Source organism: Grammomys surdaster, unplaced genomic scaffold, assembly GCF_004785775.1.
Source record: "Grammomys surdaster isolate TR1022 unplaced genomic scaffold, NIH_TR_1.0 330, whole genome shotgun sequence".
NCBI classification, from domain to species: domain Eukaryota; kingdom Metazoa; phylum Chordata; class Mammalia; order Rodentia; family Muridae; genus Grammomys; species Grammomys surdaster.
In genome coordinates, this window is record NW_021604749.1 from 2,936,816 (window position 1) to 2,960,917 (window position 24,102).

A 24,102-nucleotide genomic window follows, 5' to 3' on the forward strand; every position below is an offset into this window, starting at 1 on the left:
CTCTCAGTCTTGAAAAGTCATTTGGTTCTATAGCTGCAGACAGCTCAGTCACAGAAGTTTGAACAGTCAAACTTAGATAATGAAATTACTGTCACTGTCTTTTTGAGTGGAGAGTTATTTTCAGATTAATCAAATAAAACATATTTGTTCCATGACAGAGCCCTAAAGTATTTAGGGAACATTTGTTTTTGTCCCCATTTAGAATCACTGTGACTATTGTATTGAAGACTCTTTCTGTCTTGCTCTTTCTGTGAGGGGTGTAAGGTCTCATTTAAGTAGTTATCCCTCTTTGATCTTTGCAGTTGTGCTAAATCACAATGGGATAAAGTCTGCTCTGCCCAGCTGCCTGCTGCTGATGTGCTGGATGGCTGTTGTAGAATGGGAAGGGAGCCTCACATTTGGCCTGCACCCCTACCCAGATACTGAGTGCATTAGTCTGGTCCATGGGACTGGGACCTTTGACAATACAACTTTTCATATGTAACTTTGGACCTTTTATATGTTTCCTCATCTCTAATCAGAAAGTCCCCCAGGACAGAGGAGCTGGGTGACAACCAGCTTCTGGCTAGTCACACTCACCTCACTTGCTTTACAGCACCAACGTATCTCTTGAAGGTCTGGCAGTCAGACGAGTAGCCAAAAGATACTGTTAATTTTAAGCCCTAGAATTAAGATCAAAGGATGATGAAGTTGTATGAACTGACTATTAATGCCTTCAGATAAATATTATCTGTGGTTGCTATTAAATATCTATCTATTTAAGCAGGAGCTGGTATAGCTGGCTGTTTGTGTTAGCAAGGATGGATGTGTTAGAATGTCACATGCTTTGGAGCCTGTGAATGTGTCGCTCTCCTGTGAAGCCTCCATTCTTGTTGTCCATAGAGCTTTCTTCTTCTCCCACAGAGCTTTAGCATTCTTTCCTGGGATCTCTGGGGGTATTTTGAATCTATTTTTAGAAATTATAGACATGCTTTACATTGCGTGTGTGTGTGTGTGTGTGTGTGTGTGTGTGCATGCACACACACACACACACACACACACGAGTGGACTTGACTTTGTTACCATCCTTATGATACTGGGGTTCTGTCTGATGAGCATCTTTACTCTAACTTGACCAGACATCTGGGACTCTTGCATCTGTGCTAGTGAGCATCAATTTAGTGCAATGATTGGGGAAAATGTAGCAAGCCCTTGTAGAGTGTAAAATTCAAGGCTATTGATCTGTCTCATAGTTACCTAATGTTATAACCATCTTGATCTGATTGGAGAAACAATAAGGCCTGGCTTGCATGACTTTGAATATTTGCTCCTTGGCTCTGTAAACTCCGTCTTAACGTTAGAAAAAATCCAGGTACTGAACAAATCACATGCAGCATTTCTGATGTGACATGGAGAGAAGGCAGGAAGGGGCGGAGCTCTCACTTAATAGCCTTCTATATAGATGAGACAGGGCCCTGTGACAGCATCAGCTCTTTCATGGCACTAGATCTGGATTCCATCCATTCCCTGATTGATTGATCTCATCACAAACAAACGTTAATTGTTTTCAGCAATACTTTCTAATCATGTGAAGGTCTTCTCATCTCTTAAGCAAGGATCACTGCCTTTTCCAAGAGCTTATCTAGCCTCTAAAGCCCTTTAGAGCCATCTTGACCTAACTGTCAATCTGAAAAATTCAAGGCGGATTTGGAAGCTAAAGGGGGAAAAACCTGAAAGGGAAAATACTCAAAGATAGGTGCTGGTATGGGGGAGAAAAAGCATTTGGAACTGGAGGAACCATTTTAAATATAATTTAAAAAGCAAGCTATCAGAATTTTGACACTTGGAATGTTAAAGTTTAATGGGAGTTTTAAAATCTGCATTCCCTGGAAACATGGCCTATTTGTTAAGAGCTGAGTCTTGGAAAGGTACATGCAGACAGTGGTAAGCAGGAGGCTTACTCTTGAGTCTATCTGAATCCTGAGACGAAAACAACACACACAGAAGAAAAGAGATTGTTAGTACAGTGTTCATATGTTTGGATTTCTGTAATATTATGAATCTTTATAAATACATACATACTTAATCCTTGTAACTTAGAACATTATTTTAAAGTAGAAATGGGTGGGCAGTATTTAAACAGCTATTTTCTTTAATAAACATATGTATTACTTTTTGTATAAACGTTTTAGCAGATTTCACCACGAAGACACAAAGACCATTTTGATTTTATTTACTTGCCTAATTTTTAGTTTTTCAAAAGTTGAATTTCTTTTTTTTTATGTGCTAAATGGTTACAGGTCAGTTGGCTTCTTCCCCCTTAACAATTTATCATTGTTTCTTGCACAGCATATAAATTGTACTTAGCCTTTTAAAAAAATCTCCTGGGCTAAAAGAAATATCATCTAAATTTAAAGCCACAGAGAAGAGCCTTTGTTCTGTCTTATCAGTCTGATAAATGATAAACATTGATTAATATTGCTAGAATCAGGCTGCTAAGCATGGATTACGGAACACTATCATCCTGAGGCGATAGTTTACCTTAGTCATGGTGTTTTGTTACAGAGCAAAGGTGGAATTAAAACAACAGCAACAGAAACAGCATTTGCTTGTTTTCCAAGGAGCCAGTTGCTCAGGCCCTCTGGGTCCGTAGCACACATCTTTAATACTTGCTTTTGTATTTTAATAGATTCCTCCTGCATGGAAAAACTACTTTCAAAAGATTGGAAGGAAAAAATGGAAAGACTAAATACAAGTGAACTTCTTGGAGAAATCAAAGGTAAAATATAAAAAGTATCAAATGTGTTCAGATGTTGCTTCACATATCTCATGCAGCTGCTGGTCTTTGTGCCAGGACCCTAAATTCTCATTTCTAAATTACTAAAGAGTAAAGAAATCTACTCTTCTTTCCATGGAAGAGTAGATGTGACACATCCCTCAGTGTCTTCTCTGTAAAGTGTGCACTATGGACATCTGCTGCTCCCAGTGTCAGAGCACAAACTACCTTCTGAATCTACTTGACAAGGATGGCGGAGAAGTTTTGTCAAACAATGAAGAACAGTTTAAAATGCTGTTTGTTCTCTTAGAATCACAGTACTAGCACGGTTTATAGATTGAAGTTATTTGTGTGATTTCTTTTTTTCTTCTGCAAATTGGCTCTCTATAAAATCCCAACCAAAGCAGATGGAATACGCCCTGCATCATGTTTTATGGATGATATTGGAGACCTATTTACCTTGGTTCCCATCCTGCCTATATCACTTTATGCCTGAGTAGTTTTGGCTAAACACTGCAGTTTCCTACATCTCTTACTCCCTGTCTCCATGGAGGTGATATGAGCATCTACTTTATATGCTCCTTAAGAGAGAGAGTTGACACAAATAAAGGTTTCACAACTGTATCACTTGGCACTGAACAGACTGTGGGAGTGGGGCTTACAGTGATGGTTACTGTTAATATGCTCATTGAACTGGGAACTGATTCATAGCAAAGAGAGCTCTGAGATTTAGCATTTCCTGCCCTTGGAATCCTAAAGTATCTTTGTTTTCTAATTTATTTTTGTGGTTCTGGGAACTAAACTAGACAGGAACCAGACAAGGTGTTAGGAAGCCCCATAGATTCATCCCCTGCCTGTATGTCATCCTTGTAAAACATTGAGAAATGAAGGAGTACAGTGTATTTCAGCATTGCTATCCTGTGAGCAAAAAATCTGTTCTTCTGGACTAATCCAGCTCTTGTGTGGACGTTTTTCTGGAAAAGTGTTATTTTCTTAAACTTCTGTGTCACAAGAGGAAGCCAGAGCCCCTATAAATGTCATCAGTCATTGCTCAGAAACTTCAGCCTCTGTTTGCAGGAGCACTTCAGAGACTTGATCACATTAGTTTTCTGGATTTATCGAACAATTTTGGGTTTTTTAGCTCAGTTAAGACAATCACTTGATAGTGGATACTTCATGAAAATGTTATTTTTAGTTTATCATAGAAAGTTGATAGAGCTCTGGTTCCATTCAATTCAAATACAGAGAACAGTTGTTCTTCCCAAAGAGTAATTAATAGCTTGTTCCATTAACTAACACGTGTCAGAATTAAGTGGAAATGGAATATTATTTGAATTTTACTGCTTCTGCTTTGTACTCATAAAGACCATTTGCTATTTTGGAAAAAACAGAATCTCAACATAACTGGTGGGTAGAAAGAAAAGTCATTATGACATATTCTCCATCCAGCTGCAATAACACGGGCTGTGTGACTTCACACGTCATTTTGTGTTTTCTTCTCTTTCCAGAGCCATTGCTTTTATAACAGTGAGGACAGAAATGGCTTATGCAAAGGCAAGCGTTTGCCAACATGAGTGATGGGGGTCTTGCTTTCTCCCACAGCATGGAAGCTAACATTTTACTATCTCCATGCTAATACACTTTGGCTTTTTATACGCTTCAGAGTACCTTTCCTCTCATACCTTTCAATTTTATTTATATTTAACTCTAATTATAAGCTTAAAAATTCAAAAATCAACAAAAGTTTCAAATGCTCAAAATGTGTAATTCTCAAAAGTGAAACATACAGAATCAAGCCTTTCTATGCTATTTCTCTGGAGACCTGTAGCTTCCAGTGGTGAACTATTCTGAATTTTATAGACATAAATGATAATATTCTTACTTAATTTTCTATTTAACTTGTTCTATATTTTTCTTTTTATACATTTTAGCATTTTGTCACCACAAACATTACATACAGAAAATATATCAATCATACACTAATTACACATTAAAAACCTTAGTAAAGTGGTAATTCAAACACTTTGCTTTAACCGCTGCTGAGAGAACACACTCCTTTTTTCCTATGTGACTTGCCATTCCTGCACTCAGGGCCATCTCTCTGAGGGTTTAAAGATGATCTACCCTTTGAGGATTATGTACTGTTGTGGGTAATCAGTAGCTCCTATCTTAAGCGTTGTGTATCAGTGGGTCCTATTTTCCCCTGATTCCAAAATTCATACATATTTATTTGTAAGAAATAGCATTCAACATACAAGTATTTTTTAATTCTGCATAAATCTCATGGCACAGGCTTTCTGTTTTAACTTTCATCTATACCCTAAGTTTTGTATAAATTTAGTGCCTTTTCTCTTATGAGCTGCTCCTTCTGCTTCATGCAGGTTTTCATTTGGATAGTCTTTAAAAATCATCACTGGTAAAAATGTGGCATAAAGTGAGGTTGCCTTTTGTCAACCAACCCGTGTTACTCAACACCAAGATTCTCATTTCCCTGTAAAGGACTTGTCCTATGCTTGCTGGCTGTCAGAGCTTGAGATCTCTTGGGTATATTTAATAATGTTACATCCAGGCATATACATGCCTGCCTTCTTTCTCCTTTAAATGTTTGACTCTGTTGAGGTTTGTTTGGGTAGGCATCTCCCACTCTTGAGATTAGACACTATTCTGCCATATTTTCTTCCAATTAGTTGGTTCTGTGTTGAAACATTTAACCTTTTCTTCCCTCCTGAATATATTTAGATGTATAATGCCAACTAGAGTTATAGTTCTTTTTTAAACAGTTAAAAAATAACATTATACATTGTGACTGAATGCTGTGATCACTCTTCACTTGAAATACTCTCTTTTCTTACACTTTATTATACATCTGAAACCATTTATATGATTTTTTACTAGTACTTTAGTAATAAATATAGTATATTTCATATTTATCATAATTTTTATCAAAGATATTTTCATACCTTTAAAAAGTTTATCTTGGATTGTTTTATATCAGTGTTAATTAACATCAAAATGTTTTAAAATTACATTTATATAAAACTATTAGATGAACAGACATATTTATAAACTCATAGATTTTCATTGGGAACAATTCATTCAATTCTTCTTTGAAGATTTATTAACTCGTGTGTGTGTGTGTGTGTGTGTGTGTGTGTGTGTGTTTTGCCTGCATGTATGTGCATGCAGTACCCACTGAGGCCAGAAGATGGTACTAGATTCCCTGGAACTGGAGTTACAGACATTGTGAACCACCACCAGGGTGCTGGAAACAGAACTCAGATCACCTACTATCATGCTCTTAACTACTAAGCTATCCTTCCATCCCCCTAACCAATTTTTGTATGTCCCTTAAAAACATTTTGGTTTTAATTCTGCACATTTCCTTTCATGTTTTATCCTTCAGTATTATTTTTCTTCTGTTACTGTATTTAGAGATTATACTAATTTTGGCAAATCAGTTTTACTGATTCACTGTATAATTTCCCTTTTTATAGAGAATACTTGGCCTAACAATGTAGCAGCTGACCAGAATGCCTTTATCTCATCACTTCATATAACGCCACCTAGATTGCTAAGAGCAGTATAAAACAATAGAGACAGAAGTGGAATTTTTGACATCGTTGTTACTTTATAGTGTTAGTTTTAGTATTTTACACTTTGTATTGACATAGCTTTCTTTTTAAAAACCATCTCATATGCCCCAGGCTGGCTTTTGAATTTGTTATAACCAGGAATGACTCTGAGCCCTTGCTCTCCCTGCCGCACACCACCATGCCTATGCCAGTTATTATTTTTTCCTTAAAATACAGTTTATTGTTGAAAATATCGCTTTTTATCATTAAAAATATAGTTTTAACTCTAGTCTCTTAGATGGCTCTAAGAAATTTTATTGTGTTTATTGCTAGTTTGGTGGATTTGAATTCATTATGAAACAAACCCAGGTTAATTGTGGGGTAGTTGGCTTCTAATGTCCTTCAGGGTGCATCTCTAACAAATTGGATTGATTTGTATTTATTTGTAATATATATGTATATTTCCAGAATTCAAAGTAGAATTCCTTTCTAGAGTATATAATAGAAGTAGAAAATATTTATGTATGTATATATTATATACATAATTTCTTGAAATTTTGATAACATATTCTGAAAACACCAGAGCCTAAAAACATTGTTTCCTTTTTAAGGGTAGGTCATTTTTTTTTCATAAAATACTTTTTCTGAAGTCATAGTCTGTGAGATTTTTCCGATGTTATCATTGGTTTAATCTGTAGTACTCAGCATTTCAGGCTTCTGTGTATTTTCTGTTATATATCTAAATCTTACTTTTGCAAATTTGTTTTTTCTTTCTGTCTTTCACTGCTCTCGGCAGTAGTTTTTCTACTATTTAGCCATTTACCTTAAAGGTGCAATTTTAGGATTTATGCGTTGATGCTGACCCCTTTCAGCATCCAATCAAATAATCATCTTGCCTTTGTTGGTACTGTTTCTTTAATCTTGATTTGCTTCCTACTTTTTGTTTGTTTGTTTTTATGTACTCTAACTTCCCACATTAAATGCTTCATTTAAAACTTTTAAACTTTAATATTAAAGGCACTTGGTTATGAGTATGTTTCTAGAAATAGCTTTATAACCACCCTGACTGTGTGGTTTTAGAATTTTTGCCATTTTATGATGATTTAATAATTACATCATTTGCTAACTAATTTATGTTGATATATTTTCCATAAGTTTATATTTCATTTTAAAGTCATGTAGTGTAACAAAGTTACTATAAGGAGGGAATGACCACTATCAATCTTAGTGGAATATTCTAGAAATATATAGAGGAAAAAAGTGGGGCCTTGGAATGTTTAATGTTTAAGAGAAGACTGAAAAATGAGTCTTCAATCCAGACACCTTAATATTCCTATACAATTAAGAAGCAATGATTTTTTTAAGATTTCACTTTAAACACTTTGCTTCAGGTAATATTATCCCAATGAGGCTCGGCAAGGCTGCTAAAACCCATGAATAGCAGCTGAACTACTGCAGATGTTTGTGCAACAATGGGTCAAAGTTGCCAATGAGTCTGTGTCTTGTCTAGTATTTTTATTGCTTGTTTAAAGGTTTATTTTATTATTTTAAAAGTATTTCTTTATTGATTGATTGATTGTTCATTATTGTTCTGCCTGCGTGTATACCTGTATGAGGGTGTCAGAGTCCCTGGAACTAGAATTACAGACAGCTGTGAACTGTCATCCAGGTGCTGAGAATTTAACTTGGTTCTTTTAGAAGAGCAGCCAGTGCTCTTTACTGCTGAGCCATCGCTCTAGGACCAATTTTATTATTTCATATAGTGCATATGTATGTGCCTGTGTGTGGATATCTGCACAGAAACACTGGTGCCCAAGAAAGCTAGAGGTTGGTTTGTTTTTTCATGATGGAAAAATGACTGAGAATACACTTTGCAGGGAGCATTTCTGCAAACGGTTCCAGTGTTTTCAGAGCTGCTACTGAAGTACAGTCATGCAGAGTTCCACTGCTGTGTTTGAGGACCTGGTTTGACCTTCATCAACTTTGGGTCTCATCATGTGCTGCACTGAGGAGCAGAGGTGCTGCACTGGTTCTTTCCCATGGTTCTTTCTAGAAGATTTAAAGGCAGGAACTATATGTGCTCATAGCAAATACTGAAGTGACAACATCAACTTAAGCTGGGTATGGTTGTCAGGCTTGTAATCCAAGAACTCAGGAGGCTATGGCAGGAGGATTGCAGGTTTGAGGCCAGCATGGATTACATTGTGAGTTCACGGTGAGCCTGGACTACACAGTGAGGCTCTGTCTCCAAAACCAACAAGACAGCACACAAAGAAAATACAGCAGGAACCAAGAAGAAACTTCATTCTAACACTTTTGTGAAATACTTCTGAGTGCCTGGTTTCATCTCAGCTTTGATTGCCAATGGGAATCCTCAGAGGAAAGGAACGGCATGTAGAGAGTCATGGTTAATTTCAGGGCATGATGGGTCTTAAAGGTCGAATAGAGCAGGATGTTCTAGAAGTAGCTTAGGCAGGGTTCTTAACTCCAGGTCAGAATGGATCTTCCAGTTCCTGCAGAATCAGCGTTCTGTACCAGTCACTGACTTCCATGTCCAGGGACTTCTACTTGGTTTATTCTCATAAGGACCTAAACCACAGTACAGGTGCTTGCTCCCCACCTGGCTTACCCCTTTCCCCGAATGCTCTGTTGTAGAAGTGATGGTGCCCCCTGTTTTCTGCTTTAAAGCAATCACAGTACTCAACTGGCTGGGCAGGAACAATGATTGTATACCTTGAATATTAGTTTATAAGTGAGATCTTCATTGGGGAGACTTCAAAAAACCAGAAACAGACCTTGCAGAGATAGCTAATAGATTAAGAGCACTTTGTGCTCTTGCAGGGAACTCAGATTCAATTCCCAGCATACAGATGTTGGCTTACAACTGCCTATAACTCCAGTTCCAGGACAGCTGATCTCCTTTTCAGGCCTCTGCAGACACCAGGCATGCATATGGTATATATGCATATGTATATATATATGTGTGTATACATATATGTTTGTTTTTTACTATTTATTTATTTATTTTGTGTATATGAGAGCAGTTGCATATACATACATATATATGCAAGTGCTTACGTATACATAAAAATAAATAAACAAATTCTAAAAACCCAAAACAGAACAGAAATGCCTAGAGGTGAATCTTTTGCCACCTTACCAATAAAACCAGCAAAGTTCATTCATTTGGCGATTTTTAAAAATGTGTTAAAATAATAATGTGCCAGTGTTTGTTTAGATTTAATGTATTTTAAACTTCTAAATTGAATTTTTTTTATGCCTTGAGTTGTGAATTCAGTTGTTGTTTTCTTACCTCCTTCTTTTATGAGATGCTGCAGTTGATTGACAGCCAGTGCCTTTTGCACATGTTCCTATAGAGTAGAACTTCAGAGTTACATCGAGAATCACAGATGCTCAAAAAATTAGAGCTGGAGGCTTTTTGACTGTTATACAATCCAACTTGTTTTTCTCCAGATAAGTCCAGAAAGCTGCTCTAAACCACATGGTAAATTACTAAGGTAGAAACTTAATATTTGGCTCCAAATAACATGTTTAGCCAATTTCATGTAGTCTTTTGGATGTCTTGTAATCAATAGCGAGTAATTACGGGAGAACTCCTGGATTCCTTTAGCCAGCAGCAAATGCACAAAGCAGCCCCTCTGAACACATCCACACATTTGGATCCAGCAGCACACACGGTTTCTAATCACACCGCTTTGCATGAGTGTAGACATTTCAGAGCTCTCCTTTGTACTCTATGCTATAAACATCTTTTGCTTCTTTTGAAGTCTGTGTGATATACATGCAAGCAATTAAATGCCCCCCCCAACTGGAGGTTGGAGACACAAGGTCTTCTTAATTAAAATTCTAACAAAAGCTACCAGCAAAAATTCCTACTATATGATTAAGGTCTAAAGTATTATGATACATTAGACTCATTGTTAACTGTCGGGATTAAAAGAAATCGATATGTTGGGGTAAGATCAGCTGAATCTAATTAGCAAAATCAATGTTTATATAAAAGAAAATACTAAAGTTTAATAACAGGTTCTGCTTATAAATATAACACTGGCTAAAACTGTTCTTTGTTGTTACTGCATTGACCACATAATCATATTTTAAATCACTGAATAAGAATTGGAAACTTCTTTCTTGTAGTTAATTATTATAATTAAAACTCAAAATTTTTAAATCATATCTGGTTTCAAAAATTTTAATTATGAAAGATTCTTAAATGTAAAAATAGTCTTCAATTATAAAATATTCCCAGTGATTCCATTTTTAAAAGGCTATTTTTAGCAGGAGCTTTGTACCAGAGTCAGAAAGAAGGCAAACTTGGGTAGAAGTAAAAGGAACTAAAGTATTCTTATGCAATTATGATTACATTAATATGCATTAGTCCATCAGTGATATAGCAAAATTAAAAGGGATACATTTTGATATAACATGAAAACAACACATCTTACCTTTTCCTTCCTGATTGCTGTAATGAAAATAAGCCAGTATGGAGAAGAAGAACTTTACTAATTGCAGCCCAGATTTTGAGTCAAATGAAGGTCATTAGCAATTTCCTGGAAGCCCCTCAGATTGCTTACCAGGAAATAGTGGCTAGCAGGACATCTGTAGTTCTCCTGGTGGAATTAGTGAGAACTGGAGTTTTAATGATGTGTGTCAGATGTGGGCTGATGGGGGTGGGGTGGGGCCATGTTCTCTACCACAGTAGGTAATATTCTTTGAACAGAAACAATTTGTAACATTTCTCATTAATATACCAACCTATAAATGAGCATAGCCATTAACATGCGTAAGTTCACCCATACTTAAATACACCCTGTAGCGAGTAGGGCTCAGGGACGGGTCGTTGTAAAGAGTGGGGTCTGTATGTGGAGTGGCGCTTACGGAAAGAAGCTGCTCTTGGAGGCTGGCATGATGATTTTACAACACTGTGGGGTGGCAAAGTCAGTCTCATCTTTCCATTTCTATAAAAGTGAGAAAAATCGAGTGTGAAACACCTTCAACCAAGTCAAGACATCATCCCAAGTCTGACTTACTCTGTGTGTTGATGAGTTCACAGAGGTGCCATCAGTCATGTACAGACTTGCAGCTTAGCTTTCCTCATGATACTTAAATGAATGGTTGGCTTCAAGTGGGCTAGAATAACTGAAACATTTAATAGTGATAGAAACAGAGGCAAGAATACGTATTCATTCATTCATACAGTAAATTATACAGAAAGGAAGTTTCTGGTTGGCTTCCAGTGGTGATGGAAGAAGAGTATCTGGTAACCACCTCTTTAATCACAAGGGATTTTATAGAAAAGGAGCCAGCATGTGTAAGCCTGATAGAGAGACCTCATAGGCTAAGAAACTTACTTATCATACACATCTGTCAAGTTCATAGTGCAGAGGATGTTGTCAATGTTTGCACAACCCAAAATCAAGTTATTGCTAATTAAAATTAATTTCAAATAAGTTAGGCCTGGCAATATTAACCCAACTTCATTTCCATCTTATTACAATTACAGGTTAGTTATTAAAGACCTCCCAAGCCTTTGTAGGATTATTAAGTGATTGAGTTTAAGCAAGGTAAAAATGTTGTACTCAAAAACTTGAGTGATTCCCCATGTAACTTTTATTCTTTTTGTTAAAATGGGATGTTCACATTTAATATTTCTAACACATAGTTGGCATAAGGTATTTTGTTTGTATGTTTGTCTTTGTTTTGTTGTTCTTGTTTGTTTGGACAAAATATTACTCTGTAGCTCAGGCTAGCCTAGAACTCATGGCAATCCTCCTGCCTTAGACTCCTGAGTGCCGAGATTATTGTTGTAAGTTACTTCTCCTGACTTGGCTTAATTTGTTTTGAAAATAACTGTGGTAGATGAAATTTTCTACAAATACATTTACCTTAACACTTACACAGAGATTTTAGTAAATGCAACCTAGAGAAAAACATTTTAAAATATCCTAACATTCATTTGCTTTGTCTCACCTCGACTCTTTTCATTTGAATAAATTATAGGGAATTAAAATGTATATTTGTGGAAATATTTATCCATAACTAATTTTTGGAAAAAATTTGTACGACATTACTAGTCTTCTGTCTGTTGGATCCCACCAATGATCTGTGTTTAGCACAGCAGATGCAGTATACTATGTAGGTATTTCCTTAATTTAGAGTCAGCTCTTGAGCACACTCTCAGGGGTCATAGTTACATCTTATAAAGACCTCCCTCAGTCTGAGAATTTAGGTCATTTTTTTCTGGATTGCAAAAGCAAAGCAAAACAAAAACTAGGCAGAGCATTTTTGTCCAAATGCTGTTCTTATGAAAAAGGCCTATGCAGTGAACATATCTTGTACATTATTCTGTACATTTTAAATGTTTCCACTGTTGTTAATTACCACTGAGTGCATATTTAATGCACAGGGGAAATTTGATGCAATTATTCATTTGTGATTCCCCTTCAATTCAAATGTCTACATTAAACTATTGAAAAATAAAACTCTGGAGAATTTAGATCACTTTTAAAAATTCACTGACTTTCTTAACTCTGGTGGTAAACATCTATTGCATTAACCAAGATGAAATTAGCATAAGACTACACTGTAAAGAATACAGTTCCCAAGTTTAATAACGTAAAGTAAAACCTCTCTTTGAATACAGTCTTCAAGAGGGTAGATGGTCAGCCAAACCACCTGCCTTCAGGGTCAGTGGGAGACACTATAACTGAGTGCACATTTTAGCTACTTTAACTTTAGATAGATTATTTTCCCTTGAGCCTCTTTTCAGCACTTTGGGATTGATTACACCCAGAAATGGACTAAATAGTCCAGCACAAGTTGGTAGCTCTTAGGAAATCTGTTCAAAATAACTGAAACCGCAGAGAAAAGGCCCATGTCTGAATCTCTTCATGATTGTCCAGACTGTTTTAAAGCTCAGAGGATTTGGGTGGGTACTGAAAAAGACCTCTACTGCTGAAAGGGTCTGAAAATAAGAAAGGTGCCAGAGGGGCAGGGTTCCTGCTGACCCACATTTTATCTCTCCTTTGATCATAAGCTGGAAGTAAAGGACTTGTTTCACAGAAATGGCTCAACATCATTTAGATGGTTTGGCCAGGAGAGGAAGTGAGGTAGATGAAGGCAGGGTTTGATGTGGAGGTGGGATTCCACAGGTATTGGTTCAGTAGTTCTGCCAGTATTTTCTCACAGCTATTTGTTCTGTGTGCTTTTATGGTATTCTTAACTATCACTCAGTAGAAGAGATTGGATCTAAATGAGATCCATCCATGCCTTTAAAAATAGTTTCTTGATGTAATAATAACAAGAGATTTGTGTTCTTGCAGTTAAAGCAAAGAGTTTTATTCCTGTTCACATTTGTTTAACCAGATTCCCATCACAACAGGTGCACAATTATTTTTATGAGTAAAATATTATCAGCCTTCAAAATTAGCCAGGGCAAAATGCAAGTTGTCTGATTAAATAATCAAAGGTGATACTTAAAATACATTTGATTTCCACAGGAATTTTTAAATGTTAAGCCCTGATCTCTTATTCTGAAGTTCAGAGGGAGTTCCAATTGTGTAAGTAGTACTTGTAACTAGTCTGATGTGCTTTGTGAAAGTCATTGGTGTTATGGGCAAAACTATCATCAGATCACGAACTCGGGTCTAATCTTCTCAACTGTCAGTAAAGTGGTGCATATCACGGCAGGTGACTCTTTTTCCCTTGAACATTATTCATCATCTGATCAGAAGGCCCACCAGTCTAGAAAATAAAATCCAGTGTTTGCTCACTTAAATTCAATTTATGGGTTATAAAATTGAACATATATTTCAGCCTATAAACTCAATAGATTATAGATATATGAAAGTTACAGATTATCTTGGTGAACAGTCACAGTGCCTAAGTGGCAGAATACAAGAAAAAAAAAAAAAGCCAACCCTACCCTGCCCCTCCTGAACCAAACATGAAGCATATCTGGGTGACAACTTCACTGTGGTTTTAAAAGCACTACAACACACAGCTGTTAGAAATCAATTACAGGCAGGTAACTGTTTGTTTTCATATCTAAATCTGTTTGTCAATCAGGAGAATGGAATGAATCAGGAGAAGGGATCTCAAAGACAAGCCACAGAGTAAGGCGGAGCTTCTGGAGGAAGTCCAAGCCACAAGAATTAGGGCAGGAGTACGGAGGGAGCCAAATCCACACGTGCGTGCACATGGCTCCCGGCTTTGACCACATTTTCCAAATCTAGTCAGAAGCTGAGATGATTGGAGAGAACTCTCAGTTTTCTGTTGGGAGTAGACTCATTTTAAGGTTTGTTAGAAGCAATGTGGTTACCAAAGGAGAGAGATTATAAAAGAAACCTGCAGGTTGTTATTAACCGAGGACATTTTCAGTACTGGCTCATCAAGTCTTAAACAGAGATGATGACTTAAGCGCTAGTTTGGGAGTGCATTGAGGCATGCCTTTGGTTATCTTGTGAACAAATAGGTTTTTACTACTTTGACGTTAGTTCACAGCAACTTCCAGCTTCTGTGCCTGTTTCTGAAACATCTTGTTTTATCTGGACACAGCAAGGCCACCTCTACTGTTCTGATCCTCAGCCCTGGTGCTGAGGCTTCGAGACAGTGAAGCTCACAAAGAGTGCTTTACACATGGGAAACCTACTGAGAGCCAAAGTTTAAGTTGGTAACATCACGAGAGAGTAAATAGAAATTTATTAAGAAAGCTAAAGAAAACAAAATGGGCATAGCCATGCTGTGGTTTTGCTTAAACACCATCTTTTGGATACACCAAGAACTCTGGATTTCTTTTCTACTGCTTGCTGAAAGGAGCTCTTTTACTTTTCCAGGCACAGTTTGTGCCAATGAGCCTTAGCCTGGAAGCATGGTGCCTGTTGTCTAGCCCTCACTGTGCACTGTGTGTCTTTCTGCTCTGGCTAACAGGATTTAGGCTACCCTTTTAGGTGGATATGGGAATGTATTCTATGCAAAGGCTTGTTGCTTGTGCCAGGTCTCTGTAAATTCAGTTAGGTTGTCAGGAAACAGAGAAAGAGATATTTGTGATCTTAAGGAGCATTCTCTGCAGAATCTCATCTGACATAGCATCAGAAGTAACTGATGAGCTTCAGTGAAATAGTAGAGGGATTAACACCATCCCTTTTCAATGTAAAAAAGTAGAATGGCAGGAATGACTCCGCAGAGGCATTCTGTATTACTGGGTTCTGTTTCATGGAGAAAACAGGAGGTATATATGTGTGTGGGCACTTTTCATGGTGCCCTTGTGCTGGAAAGAGGACAACTTATGGGAGTCAGTTCTCTCCTTCTACCATGTGGGTCTGTGGGGTTGAACTTGGGTGGTCAGGCTTGATGGCAAGCACCTTTATCAGCTGAGCTATCTTGCCAACCAGAGCAAAACTTTTCCTATTGAACATAAGTCTCAGAGCTAAAATGGGAACCTTAGAATTCCTGTCACCCATTCCTCTGTTTTTCAAGAAGGACTTTGTTTGTAGAGTTTGAGTCAACCCACAGATCTCCATACAGTGCTTATTTTGGGGTTTATATGGTTTCATATTTCCTACCACTCAGGAAGGATTGTTTATTTTTATGCTTTGCCAGCATGTATATCTGTGCAATGCATGTGTGTAGAGCCCAATGAGGCCAGAAGAGGGCATTAGATCCCTTGCAACTGGAGTTACAGGTGGTTATCAGCTGTGATGTGGGAGCTGGGAATCAAATCAGGTCGTCAGCAAATGCAGAAAGTACTCTTAACCACTGAGCCATCTCTCCTGTCCCAAGAAGTCTTCCTTTTAAAGACTTAGAACCAAGAGCAGAGAATCTGACAATAACAAGAGATAACATTAATCACATCTGTGTCCAAGTACTTTGTGTGTTTTATCTCACACAATCCTCAAGCCAAGGCTATGAGATGGATATCATCACTTTTCCTTTACCGAAAAGAAAGAAGTGTTTGGGAAGAAAGAAGTTTTTTTCAGACGACAAGAAAATACCAGCCATTTCAAAGTTTGAATCAAGGTCTATTTGCTGCTAAGCTGTCATCTTTTCTGCCTGAGCTGCTTTTCTGCAGTTTGGACCCTGCTGGGCCACCAACATACCACTGGGACACACTTTTTCATGTGCTTCTTAACTTTTTTGAACTAGAATTTCAACAAGTCAGACAGATGAACAGAGATGGGTAGGTAAAACAACAGGCACCAATTACTACCAACCTGGCTATGACATCACAATTGGAACTATGCATTCATTTGTTTTGAGAATTTCGAAAAAGTCCATATTCTTTTATATCTGTAATTTTTCATCAAAAATCTCATAAGAGTAAACTTCCCTTTTCTGTTAGGTTGATCCTCCATATTTGAGGTGCTTCCCTTAGTGTACCTACACCTCTGGGGCCTCTGGCTTGCTATTAATTGCAATGTAGACCTGCACTGTCTCCTTCCACGGTATCTCTCCACAGTTTGCTCTGGCTCTCTGGGCTATCTTATCAGATGTTCTGCCATGAAGGATGTATGGATATGTCACAAGAACAACAACAGAGCACAAGCTGCAGACATTCTGGCTGCTGGTGAGGCTTGTGGACTTTTTAGACTTCTAGCACAATGTCATGTGGACTTCTGTGTTTACTGAAAAGCCTTATGAACCATGAACAGAATTCGAATAACAGATTACACTATGGTTAATTATTAAGTTAAAACTATGAGAAGCAGTTAGAGAAGATTGCCATCTCTCTGCAACAACAACCCTTTGTGGTTCTGTTCCAAGTTCTCCTATTGCACCAGGTGCTGCTAATTATTTGGTTCTTTGAGTCTTCATATTTGTAATGTAATTTTCTTCTCTTTCTGAAGATATGTTAGAAATCAGTTTTAATCTCTTTTACTCAGAAAAACAACAGGATTGCTAGTGCAACTAGCAACTTTGAGGAGATGAGAAAGCAGAGCCAGGCATGAGTTTAGAAGCATGGATTTGACACCTACCCATGGATCTGGAAATGAAAATAGCATGTCCTGATGGAGAGACAACTTGGGAGCCTGGGCTCATGGTTAATTGCAGCTGAGTCACCCTCGGACTAAGCAGAGATGTCTAAGGACACAAGTTAGGAGAATTCAGTACACAGCACCAGGTCATCTGGGAAGCCATAGGTTAGCTACCAAGTGAAAAATGAAATCCTGGCCACAAGACGCAGGGCTACAGGGCAGCATGTGTACAGAATCTCAACACTAAAAGGAGGAATGTTACTCACTGCTTATAGTGTTTGAATAGTGTATCCCTGATCTTGTAGTGGGATTTCCCAGTTTTGGTTACCTATTTTGTACAGTTAGGAACCAACGTTTAGATCTTTTTAAAGGAAAGGTTTTCTAGATAACTTTAGATCTGTTACCCAGTACAGAGACTACTAGCATTATATGGCTATTTAATATAAATTCAAATTAATAGAAAGTCACCAGGATTAATATTTTGTTCCTCAGCCACATTTTAAGTGCTTAATTATAATATCTGGATAGTGGCTACCATATTAACCAGCAAAGAGGTAGAAAATCTCCATTACCTAGAAAGTTCTGTTGTATAGCACTGTTGTATAGCTTGTAGAGCATGAACATCCTCTTGATAGTATTGCTCTATGGAATGAAAGTCATTAGAGGACATTCTGGTACTATCAAAGTGCAATTATAAGTCTTCTCAGCAAGTCACATCTGTGATAATATACTGTAGAGATGCCAAGAAACAATATTATTGAGTGAGGTTTCTGAAAATAGAATTTTGCTAGAAGAGTTCTATTATGTGAGGCTAGTTCTGAAATTGGTGCCCATGATGTGTATTTACCCAAAGATGTATTTCATTCTCACTGGAATGGATTGTACCTAGATACAAGGCTGTGGCAGTGGAGTAGAGTCTTTCCTTCACACACTCATGTGCGTAGGAACACACATTGACTTTTCTAAGTTATCTTCACCCATATTGGATGGGAACTCCATTCTCGCATCTTAAAAAAAAGCAAACTGTCAACTAGACAGTGTCCAGCTACCACTGTGATTTTTATGCATGCATTGTTCATTGTATCTAATTCTGATTTTATGTATTTAAGTATGTGTTAGATGTAAAAGTGTCCCAAGTAAGAGATTAGACATGCTAAGGAAAACACTAATGAGGAAACAAAGTGCATAGACTATTCATTTTTCTCCTCAAAGTAAATGAAACTCCAAGGCAGAGAATGTTTGTAGTTATCTATTCTTTCCTCTGATCTCCTAAATTCTGCCAGCTTGCCTTCCTAACATCGAATAGAGGCATTTTTACACATAGTACTTTCTCTCCCTTGTCCACGCTGATGTGAGGTCACTTATCCTAGATTTGGGGTCTAGAAATAAAATAAGCTCAGTCTACTAAATCCCATCACTATCCTGAAGAGATTTTAAACAATAAGGATGTCATTGTTAAAAATAACTTCTAGGGAAAAAAAACGCTCAAAATTCCTTTGCTCAAAGTACTGCATTTGTCTTTGGTAAAAATTCTTGACAGACCTGAACATTAGGGTCATGGAACCAGAATAAATATGACCAACATCTCTTGTTAGGTCTAAACTAGTTCAACACATAATAGACAGTTTTAGAAAGAGTTGTCTGAAGAAAAGCAAATTAAAGCAACAGACAGACACTGTTCCATGTCAGTTAGACCAGCAGTCAGTGTAGGAAGAAAGCGCGTACAGGAAAGTGCTCTCAGCACAGTTGCTTGGCACCTAGTGAAACCGAGAAAAACCCTTCTGTGTTGGTGAATTTCTAAGCTGAAGAAACTCCTGTATACACAGGAGAATGTTCTTCTACTGTAGCTTTTAATAGCAATCAAACCATAGACACAGGGAAGGAGCTACAGAAACCAATAGACACAAGTTTGGAAACATTAAATGAAAACTTCAAAATTACATATCTGCTATATAATTTATATAAAATGAAAACATAAAACAACCCTGTGGATGTCTCACATAAACTCCTGTGGCTACAGTAGAAAATGTGTTGAACTGATAAACATTTACTATACACCAAAGCCATTAAGTGGGTTTTGTTTGTTGTTGTTGTTTTAAATAAAAGCAGGCTGTGCTGCAGGAGCAGAGGAAACAACCAGATAAATATGACTTGTTACCATCCAGTGGCAGGGCTGCAAGCAGCTCTCAAACCCCTCCCCTGTCTGCTTCCCAGCAGCTTTGAGAATTGCCTAGCCTACTAACACTGTCCCTTAAAAGTGTGGCTATTGTCTTCCCCTTGACTTGCAGCCTCAGGAAGAGTGAGAACACCTGAGAGTTTGTGAGTTGAGGAGTTCTCTTTGAGAAGCAAGCAGTTCTCCTTAGTGCTATATTGCAGACAACGCTTTAGGGACAGCCTGTAATTCCCATGCCAGTTAATTCTTTCATATTTTCATCAGTGCCACTCATCTCAACACATTCTTTTGTCTGAGTGTGTGTCTGTGTGAGAGTGTGTGTGTGTGTATGTTTGGATTATATGTAGGTTTGGATATGTATGCAAATGTGTGTGTGGGACACATGTAGAGGCCAGAGGAGGCTGCCTACTGTCCTGCTCTGCTACTCTCCACTTTCTTTCCTTGAGACAAGGTATATGATGAATTGGAGCTAGGATGGTGACTTGTCATCCTCCTGTCTTGGTCCCCTACCCCTGACACTGCAGGGGTTGTTACAGGTGCATAAACCTGGCCATGCCCTGGGATTTTACATGGGAACTAGGATCTCAATTCATATATGCACAAGAAGTGCTTTTACCCACCAACCATCTTTCCAGTCCCATGACAAACACTTAGGAAGAAGCTCTCATGTGCTAGCTGTTAGAAATGTAAAGATGGCCGAAATGTAGGCCCTATCTGTAAGAGGCCCAGCATCTACAACAACATCCAGGTAAAAGCTGATTCTACCTCACTCTTCCGAGGATGCTGAGGAGGAATTTGTCAAATTATGATTTATTTTTCCTTCAAGAAAATAAAAGGAATGTGTATTAAAGAAAGAGAGTCATTTGGGTTTACAGAATGCCATCATATCTTCTTCAGGGTCTCAAACCCTGGACAGTTAGAGTTCCTATTTCTCTCTCTAGCATAGACCTTGTATCTATACAGTTCCAAATGTATAGAGCCAGCTTTCTGTCATTCATTATCATCTGAAAACTTTACATTCGGCATAGAAAAAAGGTGCTCCTGGCTTTGTTTCCCAATTTTACTATGCCTCTATGTTCTTCCAGGAAATGGCAACTCTGTCTCAGGAACTCCATCACCAACCTAATCCTTTTGAGCCTGGTTTTTCAACACAAGTCCCAGTATTATGGATTTCAGTAGTGACTGATTTCTGGGTTGGGGCAATAGGAGAAGGACCATGAGCAGAGGACTGGGGAGTTGGTATGTACTCCCTCTCTTAGCTCTCCTGTTTGACTTTTGGGGTGGACTTTGACCTTTTGATGACCTGACATTCCAGGACCCATCTTCTTGTCCTCTGGGTTAGTTTGTACTGCAGCCAGTCTCAGAGTCCAGTGCTGTCCCTTGTTGTTGTAACTTCTGTTCAAGGAGATGATTATCAAAGATATGGCTCATGTAAACCCTCTTACCTCTTTGACTTCATCTCCTGTGATTGCCCTTTATTCTTTGTCATCAAATACTGTTTTGTGATACAGATATAGACCACATTTTGTTCATCCAGTTCTCAGTTGATAGCTGCCATTTTGCCTTCCTACCATCAGTATGCATAGCTTACAGCTTCTCTATGTGCTCATGTTTTCAAATAATATTTTTTTCAAGAATACCTGAGCACTGCATCTAGGTCACTCCTGTACTTTCCTTTCCCATTAACTCCACCCACTTCTTTCTACCCTCAAGATCACACCTTCTTCTTTGTTACTGTTGTATCTGAATTCACACATATAGACAACCTACTGAGTCTATTTACTGTTTGTTTATGTAAATGCATTCCCAGGGCTTACTTCTTGAGAGTGGACAACCTGTGTAGCATCTTGTCCCTACAGAGATGGACTTTCCCTCTCTCTGCAGACACCCACCACCAGTAGCTCTGCCTACTCTTAGATGGCTCTTCACAATGCTTTTTTACTCTTAATTGAAGAATGTAGAAAACATCTAGCATTATTTCACAACAGTTCTTCTTGGTAGATACTTTGTATCTTATATGCAGGACAGCCAAGATCCTAGAAACACACAAATAATGCGGACTAAACTACAAAGACTAGGCAATGTGGAGCTATTTTTTTTCAAAATCTCTCTTAATTTATTTTTTTTCAAAATTTATGCTAAAAATCTAGATCTGAATAAATATCTGTTGTCCATCATTGATTTTTTTTTTCTCAAGAGAATGTGGTTTTCTGTAGACAAAGCACCTCCCTCAGGTCTCAGCATCTCATATGTGCTTTTTCCTCAAGATGATGACTATATTTTGGCATGTAGCAGAAATATTTCTTATTTCTCATTTAGTTATGCCCATTATTTTATAAAGCCTACTCCAAATTGAACTTTAAAAAGTAATTTATTTTACTTCGCTATCAAGAAGATTTAAGTGAAGCCAACCTGTTAGTAAAGTGTGGGCTTATGCTCTCACAGGCATCGGTGGCACTGGTGGAGGTCAGTGCTGTCGCTTTAATTCATATTAATACATAGCACTTTCACCTGCCTTAATTTCACACCATTAAGGCAAATATTAATACAGTGAAAAGAAAGAAAAAAAAACAGTAATATTATAAAAACAAGTTTATATGTGTATTTGAGGTATCTGACTTTGTTAAATCCATTTCATTCAAACTATGATTAACCTCCGAAGACCAGCCTAATGGGAAGACCTTCATACTGGCTCTAGCTGGACATCTAGCTGGACATCTAGAAGGAAAGCCTTGGTATAATTGGACATTGTTTCCCCATGACTGATCTGTCATTTGATTGGCATTTTATTGATAGATTAAATGGTATACTTGGAAAACTCAAATCTTCTAAAATACGTAAAGCATCCACATTGCTTTTAAGGCAGGAAAATGGTTAGCAAAGTCAATTAATGGGAAATTAAAATGAATTATTTAAGTTCATTTTTAAAATGACAACAATGAGGAGCATGTGATGGTGGAAAAGAATCTGTCCTGAGACCCAAGGAATCTGATGACCAGGGTTGGGGACAAGGCCTCCTGCGGGGTGCCTGGCACACACCAGCTCTGGGTTCAAGTCCCAGCAATGCACACATGAGTTCTGATTCCATTCATAACTCTGCACTAGCTAATTAACTACATGACATCAGCAATGCCTCCCTCCCTTTCTTGTTTTTAGCCGCCATATGAACGTGAGGTTTAATGATCCCTTGATTCTTTCTGACAGTGATTTTGTGAGTCTATGACTAGATAAGCATGCTTTTCAAACAAGACTTTGCAATTACCTTTGAATAGATAAGATAGGTTTTAAACTTATCTGCATTTGGTGAAAGAGTCTGTATGGGAAGCTGTGGCCAGTGTTGGAGAGTGCTTTTCTTTGCATGAAGTTCTTTCCCCTGTACACTCAGGTATTTGATGGACTGTGTGAATAGCTTACTGGCTTTCTGAGAGCTACAGTGGAGACAGAGAGCATGCCTACTATGTCCACAGCCACACTCAGTCTTCCTTCTGCAGTTCTTCAGGCTTCTGTACACTGGGTGCTGTCTGGAACGTTGGTGGAGAAAAGTTAGCCAGATGGTGCTTTGATGCAAATGAGAGCTCCAAAAATCCAGATGAAGAAAGTGTTCTCAGATACCTGTCTAAAAGAATAGGATGTTTGGGGCTGAATACATGACTCAATGGTTAAAATGTTTACTGCACAAGAATGAGGACAAGAGTTCATATTCCCAGAGGCCACATAAATGCTGGACAGGTTCGGTTCCCTCACCTGTAATTCCAACATTTGGAAGATGGAGACTGGTGATCCTGTGAGCAAAATAGCTAGCCAGACTAGTTTTATCCATGAGCTGTGGATTCATCTGAAGCACCCTCATCTGAGACACACTGCCTCAATGAGTAAGATCAGAGATTGAGGAAGACTCCTGAAGTCAGCCTCAGGCCTCCTCCATGTCCATGTGCACACTTGTGCACAGGAAGCCATGTGTGTGTGTGTGTGTGTGTGTGTGTGTGTGTATGTGCATGCATGCACATGCATGTTTTGAATTAGACAAATAGGTTTGAGTTAAGAGTTAAAGGTCTGGCTTTGTATTCTGTGGGTATAGCATATGTCTTTCCTGTATGGTCCATCATTTGTAAATTGGTGGAGAGATCAATATCAACTATTATAGTTTTTTCAAATGATAAAATTGTCAATAATTTGTATTTTTGATGTTTGTGATATATGCATTGTACATTAGCTAAATTTAGCTAGTATTATAACATGCTGCTATTTTTGTGATATCTATGATACAAAATTGTGATTATAGTTAACAACACGAGAGCTTTCAAAACCCTTCCAGCCCTTTTCAGTGTTTGGATTATTATTGTGTCTAGTTGATTTTCACGAACAAATTATCCAAGATAGTGTCTTCCTTCCTATCTCACTGTTCTGGAAACTAAAGTTTTCACATGGTCTCATTTGGCACCTGTTTAGGCAAGTTTAGACACACCTGTTTGCCAAAAGTTTGTTTTATAATTTTAACAATTCAGTGGGAAGTAGGACTAAATGAGTGACTTCATACTCAAAATCACTTACTGTCTATTGTTTTAAGTCTGGGAAGGTTTAGTGACCTGACAGACTGTCTATTGCAGC

At 37.9% G+C, this 24,102-nt stretch overlaps 1 protein-coding gene across 3 annotated transcripts in view; it reads left to right on the top strand.

Annotated features, from left to right (window-relative positions):
- Sox6 (SRY-box 6) overlaps positions 1–24,102 on the top strand; it is a 545,917-nt gene that overhangs the window by 318,514 nt on the left and 203,301 nt on the right. For all 3 annotated transcript variants that reach the window (XM_028778215.1, XM_028778216.1, XM_028778214.1), the window contains exon 4: positions 2,669–2,758. In XM_028778215.1, the coding sequence (XP_028634048.1) occupies positions 2,669–2,758 (90 nt within the window). The remainder of the gene's footprint in view (positions 1–2,668; positions 2,759–24,102) is intronic.